At 43.7% G+C, this 7,193-nt stretch overlaps 1 protein-coding gene across 1 annotated transcript; it reads left to right on the forward strand.

The window, feature by feature from the left end:
- The first annotated feature begins 359 nt into the window (after positions 1-359).
- On the forward strand, positions 360-5,262 carry LOC142081333 (nuclear receptor subfamily 0 group B member 2-like). Its single transcript, XM_075148036.1, has 2 exons — positions 360-933; positions 5,015-5,262. The coding sequence occupies exons 1-2, from the start codon at positions 360-362 to the stop codon at positions 5,260-5,262; spliced, it is 822 nt and encodes a 273-aa protein (XP_075004137.1).
- The last annotated feature ends 1,931 nt before the right edge of the window (positions 5,263-7,193 follow it).

Here is a 7,193-nt window from a genome sequence, read left to right on the forward strand (position 1 = left end):
GCCACTGCTGGTGGCAGCAGCACAGAGCCACTGGCATGGTGGCAGAAGGCCAGGCACAGCCTGCCTGCAGCGGGGCACAGCGCTGAGCAGCGCCCGTGCTGCCGGCGGGCACGAGCCCTCCCGCTCCCCCGGGGCTACGGCAGCCCTGCGCGACACCGGCAGCCTGCAGCCCCGCCTCGTTCGAAACAGACTGGTGCAAATAAAGTTCAAGGTAACTTTCCAGATCAGGGTCATATTACTTTTCAATCACCTGTGTATATAAAAAGCACACAATGCCTCGCTGTGTGGCAGAAATGTTCTCCCCTGCTCTTGATGCATAGCTCCATGCGCGGTTTCCTGCCACAGGGAAATCTGGCTCTATGGCCACCCAGGTCCCAGCTGCGAAAGCTGGGAAATGTCAGTGTGAGGCACACCATGCTAAGAGCATCCTGTACCAGATCCTTAACAAAGAGCATGGAAGTGAGACCAAGTGGCACCAGCAGTATTGCAGTCCCCACCGCTCCACGGGAAGCAAGGGCTGCTCTTGTATGGACAGGAGAAGAGCTGCCCTGAAAACGCCAGAAGCCACGAGCAGAAGAGCTTCTGAAGTGCTCTTGAAGACTTTAACTTTTATTAGAAACTTGCCTTCTTTTTATCACGTGCCTTTGGAGGATCAGCTTGTCCTCGTACAGCAGAACTGGGCCCTGCTTTTTGTCCTGGGCATGGCACAAGAAGGGGTGGATTTTGACCTGAGAGAGATTTCAGCCCCTAGTTTATTGAAAAAAATCCTCCTCAATCAGTCTTTGACAGCTAGCAATGAACTGGGCAGCGCGTCACTGGAAGCATCTTTAGCAGAAGTTCAGAAGATGAAGAATTTATTGTGGAAATTCTGGGACCTGAACATAAGTGCAAAAGAATATGCCTATCTTAAAGGAATTATTCTTTTTAATTCTGGTAAGTCCTCCTGGAAATTACATAGATGATTATGTGCCTAGAAGGACATTTGGCATTTTCATTTGTGTATAGACAAATGTTTAGTTTTACTCTTTTCTATGAATATAGCTAAATGTTCTTGAAAAACTATATTCCACAATTTAATGATTTTCTGCCTTAAGTAGTTTATTTAGGTTCCTTGGATGTGTGCAGTAGGCTACCCACTGTAAGCCAAACCAGCTTCTATTAGACAAATTTTAAGTCATAAAGAATTAACCGTGTCACTTCAAACTGATTTCCCGTTCAAAGGTAATACAGCAGCCTCACCCGTAGCACAGCAAAGGAGAGATGGTACACGGGCACGTGATGTGAGTATTAGAAGTATTTTAACAAAGACTTCCTCTGTAGCAAGAACACTCGAGAAGACAAAATAATATCTATCATCTGATTTTCATCAATGAGGCAAATGGATACTGCGCTGAGGTTACACAGCTTTTATTTATTTATTTATCCTTTAGTATCTCTACATCCAAAGCCTGGGACAGCAGTCACGGAGCAAACTCAGACTAGTGGTTGCATCCTCTCACTTCTGGTGCCAAGTTCAGCCTCTTTAGGAAGGAAGGTTGCCTAGGTCAGCACCACGGAGTGCGTGAGTCATTAAAAGCTGAGCTCTAAGTCCACTAAAGTAAGTGGAAAGACTTATTGACTCCAGTCTGCTCTGGCTCAGATCCCCGACTCCTTCCACAGCAATGACTGCTGTTGGCTGCACTGTCAGCAGCGTGCTATACTTGGGACTGCACCAAAAGGATACTTGAATGCTTCAGTTATTCCATGATTTTTGTTGTGGCGAATGGTTTATAGGCTGCTCAAAGGCTATAGTGACTTTATATCTGTTTCCAATAGGATTCAAATTTTGATTTTTGAGATGTAATGTCATCCAGATGTTTGGTATTGTCTTGTGTGTCTATGCCGCAGCATCAAACCAGTGGAGTTCGTTTCAGTGCAAGTTATTTTCTCAGTTTTTCACAGGCTGAAAGAAACGACTGGTTATATCCAGGGTGATGATAAGAGGAGAAATCCCTCATCTGCAGCAGCTTACACAGTTTAACTGGCAGGCATTTTTATTATCTCTGTGGATAAAATGCGATTGTCACTTAAGGAGAAAGCAGCAGAAGCAGTGTTATGGTCTGGATTCGTGCCTTCTAATGCCTGCTGCTTCCCCAGGGTGCCATATGAGAGGCCCAGCTTCATGCTGTCTGCAGACACTGGCCAGAGCTTCAGGGGGACTCCCTAGTTCTTAGATGGGATGACCGTATTCTCTGGAGGTGCCTTTCTCCATGGGATGCAGAAGGCGGCTGGGAGGACTTCAGTTAAGCCTAGATTGACTCCAGATGGAACAAAGAGTCACGGTCTACCTCTGGGCTGAAACAGGTACTCAGGGCTTATACACAGCCCAAACCACCCTTTCTCTTCCTGTTTTGCTGCAAACAAAACTGTACAGCTATCGCTTCACAATGACTATTTTTAATAGTTTTTGAACACTATCCACCAAACTCAAAAAATGTTTTCTACGTACATGCAGCACATTTTCAGCTGCCCTCTTAGTTTTGGCTTGATGTTTGGCCAAATCTTAATATCTTGCAGGCCTCAGTTCTAAAAGGATTTCAGGCAGCCACCAGCAGCGACAACACTAAACCCTCTCCCGGATCATAGAGTACCTCATGTGGGCTCCCACCCTGAACGTTTTATTCCTGTTAGGACCACCAAAACTGGCTGAGGCAAAGGGGAAGGACCAGGCATGGAGCAGTCCAGAGCTGGGTTATGAGTTGGAGTTCAGCAGGGCACCCAGAAATGCAGCTGTAGCAGCACAGCGAGGCCAGTGCCTGGGCAAGAAGCATGACAAACAAGTATGGCAGAGCTTTGCTTGTGCCCTGAGTGATTTCTTGTGGCATAGAGATTGTGCTTACTATCATAAAAAAATCCCTTTGGGGACAGGGTGGCAGGCAGCATGGAGTGTAGGTCCTCCCACTAAAGCACAATCTGCGCAGTATTTCTGTGCGGGAGGCTCTGGCCAGGTTACTTACTGACTGACCACATCTGGACCAGCAAGAACCTGCGACGGAGAAAGCGTGCACCCAACCCCTGAGGGGAAATAGGCAGCCTTGCATCAACTGAATCCAGACTCTCCAGAACACATTGCCATCCCTGCTCTTCGCAGGGGTGCTTTGGCTAGGTGACTTCAGAGAGGTCAAAGTGTGCATGGGTGAAGGGTCCAGTGGAGTCCTGCAAGGACCCAGGCAGTAAGTCAAAGGAAGGAGCAGGTAGGTCTGTCCCACCGTGCATGAACAGTACAGAGTGAGGTGAAACTGCTCTTGCTGCTTTTGACAATTTTCCGAAAAGCAATGGGAACTGCACAGTGAAGAGATGCGAATTGTGAAAAACAATGCTGTTATTGTATCAGTGCCATATATATGTATTTTTATGGAGTTTTATATATATATAAAACTCCATCAAGGGTGTGACAGGACTTCTGTTAAAAAAGATGCTCTTAAGAGGTTTAGAGTTCAGCTGGAAACATGTGTTTGACTGAATATTGTTACAACAGATCTCAGAACAAGAAGTTTCTCATTATTTGTAAATTAAAACCAGCGTTTGATTACATATAAAAGAAGACCAAATGGGGAAATTAAGCAAATTTGAAGGGACATAAGCAATTGCAATTTCATCCTGAATACAGAAAATCCTGACAACTTTCTTTCCATGAAAAATCTAACACTTGGAACCATCCTCACAGCTTGCAGCTGGTGGTAATCCTGGGGGAGAAGATGACTTTTCCAAACTCTTCACTTCTGGCTAGCCTGGTTGCAGGCTTTACTGAGGCTTCTCCTCTGGCAGTGATGTCTAGGGAGAAGAGAGCTGCTGAAGACTGACAAAGGGCAGCCAGCCACAGACTGAAAAAAACCCAACCAGGTTGGTTTTGCCCTAGTACAGGGCACTAGGCAAGAAGGCAGAACCTCCCACACTTAAATGAATGATCCTGTGTGAAACACTCCCCGGTCTAAGCTGTTCAGATCCCATCCCAGGGAGGTATGGAGTCAGTCACTGTAAACGGGCCTGGAGTGTGTGCTGGGAGATAGGTTAAAGTAAGACATGGGAGGCAGGAGAGGCAGAAGTCAAAACTTGGGGATTCATGCTATCCCTGTCCAGGCTGCAGCAATTCTAGGAAGAAAAGATGGTCTTATCCTCAGGTGGTGAGGACAGGAGGCAACAGGTTGCTGAGAGCTACCTGACACGGCAATTCCACCAGAGGCAAAGGATAAACATGGGGTGACCTTTGAACTGAGCCCTGGCACCCACAAAGACCCTCAGTGAACCAGCAGGTTTGATGTAATTGAGGTAGGTATGTAATTGAGGCTCAAGACCATGACTCCATAGGGCAGAGACCTCTCCCTCTTCAGAAATGGCTGAGGAAAGGGAGTACAAAACCAGCAAATACAATTATTTATTCTACTCCTGTGGGTCATGTTACATCTCACAGAGAACCTTTATGCTCTTTTTAGACGGTAAATGAAGATATCTAGATAGCACGGTAAATCATAGTGCCCCAGCTTAGTCTAGCAAGCAGAAGCTTGCTAGAGGGGAGATAGGGCTGGGTAGACTGGAAACCTATGTCTTCAGACTGCCAGCCTGCTCGCAGCTCCAAACCGCCACCTCCATCTTCCTGATATTGCCTACCTATTTTAGATTACAGCTGGAATGTTTTCACCTACCCACACTGTGGTCTCAGCATCATTTGGTGGATAGACAACACTATAAAGCTTCTTCTCCATCTGTACTGAGTCAAAGTTAGCTCCTGTTACCATTTCAGAGCTGGATTTAATGTAACAGGCTAGATTCCAATGTGCTTACAATGCTGCTCAAAGTTTCTTCAAATTATTGAACTACACATATCTTCTTTTTCCAAAAGGTATGTTTAGAAAGCTTCTATTGTTTTCTAGAGAAAGTAGTACTACAAGTTAGAAAGCCAGACACCCATCATTATGAAGGGCACAGAACGAAAGTGTTTATTCACGATTTATTATTTTACTTTTTGTTTTGACAGGATGCCATGTCCTAAAATGTCTCCCCTATGTACAAACACTGCAGCAGGAAGCTCAGCAAGCCTTGATGGAGTTTATCTCAACGATGTTCCACTGGAACCTAGGCAGGTTTGCTCGGATTCTTCAGCTAATTGCCTCTCTTCGAGACATTGATGCTATTGAAGAGCTCTTCTTCAGGCCCATCCTAGGAGAGGCCCCCCTAAATGTATTACTTCTAGAAACCTTATATATCAAGCCACTCTGGCTTTGAAAACAGATATCTGTACTCTCAAATACTTACTTTTGAAGAGATGAGAGGATTTTATGAGCTAAACACATTTCAAACAAATCATTGATGCATCTTTGTAAGCCATATGTATTTTTTGTATGATGAAGTAATTTTGTAATATTTTAGAATTAAAAGTAGAGAAATCTAAGCATTTCATGTTTCTGTGTCCTTTCAAAAATCTTTCGTCTAATGTATTGAAAGACTGTCTAGGAGCACTAGCATACTTTACATTGTGCTAGGTTCAACTGTGTTATTTCTAGTGATCATTTTTAAAGCGATTTAAAACTATACTATTTGCTTTTGGCTTTCCAGAAGTTTTTGCTTTCAGGAAAAGGGACAGTGGTAAATTTTATTCAGTGCATCACCAATTGAAGATGAATAGATACATAAAAGGCTGATCAATGGTAAAATCAGCATAAATCCTTCATTTTCCCTGATCCCAACCCCTTTTCTGTTCCACTGAGAACTCTAGTCTTTGGCTATAATTGCTTGATGGAGCTCCCCCTTACTAACTGCTTTCTTATAGGTTCCTTTTCTAGTCTTGTAGCAAACTGTGGGCATTAAATCCATCTCCCATTATTCACAAAGTCCTTCCCTGACTAAGAAACTGAACAACATGATTCAAAAATTTGTTGACTAGACAAAAGCCGTTGTTCAGGATTGTTTCCAGAATGGGAATAACAAAGGCTGAAAACTACTGTGTTATGCCATAAGCAGCAGAACCAATGTAGTCCAGTTTCCTACATATTTAAGACTTTTCCCCGTTAGCCCTCCCTGCACCCTTTTATAATTACCCTAATTTCCCTTGCAACACGTGGCAGATGTTCCTTAGACAGCAGAAATGCTGAAATATGGTCTCCTACAGACGTGTAGAATCTGTTCCTCCATCTCTCACTGCAGGAGTTCCACGTCTCCACCTCCAAGTGTGCTATGGCCCGCCCCACAACATCTCGCTGTCTCCTACCTGTCTGGCTGGAGAAGAGGCATCATGTGTTGGGTTTGGCGCCAAGCTATGTGTGTGCTGACTGGTCATCCGTCAGGATAAGAAAAACATTGAGCTTATACTTTAGCTGCAGTAAGGGAAGCTATTTGTATCTCTTTCCTGCCCCATTCCTCTCCCAATGTTTTCCATGAAACTTAGAGGAATTAATTTCTGAGTTTTTTCAGCAGAGGGTCCAATCTAGTTTTGTTTGGCAAGGGGGCTCAAATTCACCAAATGGGGACTGACAGGCAGGTAGACAGACAGGAGGACAAATAGTATGATAGCTTAATCCTCGCTTCCTTAGAAAGACAAGCTAAAATCGTAAGAAAAAGAACTCACACACATATATATGCATGTATCAACACATATTTACATACAGAAATGGATGTTCAAAGGACTTTAAAAGAAAGTCAGTCAAGGAAAAAAGAAGTTTAAATAAGACGAGTTTTGACTAAATACCACACATTTTTTCCTCACTTTGGTAACTGAGGAATAAACTGTAAAAATAAGGGGAAAAAAAGCAAACCCCAAACAAGACAAACCAACTAAGCCCCTCGGTGTTAGTGATCATGGAAGTAACAACCTCTACAGTAAACACAACTCACCTTCCTATGTTACAAGCTAACCAAACCTTTCAGAAATTAAGCTTTTTGGACTGATGTTTTCCATGGAAAGCCTTCAGGCTAGCAGTTTTCAGTAAGTTTTTGTTAAAATGGTTCAATAGTACTGCCACAGATCAAGTAGTGCCTGATAATAGGATATTCCGTGGTTAGCTGTTTGTGTTAGTGAATGGAAATGTTAGTTCCAGAGATTAGCTTTTTGTCTGTTCTTTTTAAGATTCACCCAAGCAGTATACATCCAAAAATTGTATTTGTGCATTTGGTATTGACAATATCATATGGTAGTAGACATAGGAGTTACTCTCTCTTAA

The sequence above is a fragment of the Calonectris borealis genome, chromosome 3 (assembly GCF_964195595.1).
Source record: "Calonectris borealis chromosome 3, bCalBor7.hap1.2, whole genome shotgun sequence".
Lineage (NCBI taxonomy): Eukaryota > Metazoa > Chordata > Aves > Procellariiformes > Procellariidae > Calonectris > Calonectris borealis.

Coding starts and splice junctions, on each gene's coding strand:
- LOC142081333 (XM_075148036.1), top strand. CDS start 360: ATGGCCACCCAGGTCCCAGCTGCGAAAGCTGGGAAATGTCAGTGTGAG. Junction 934..5,014: donor AATTATTCTTTTTAATTCTG/GTAAGTCCTCCT, acceptor TTGTTTTGACAG/GATGCCATGTCCTAAAATGT.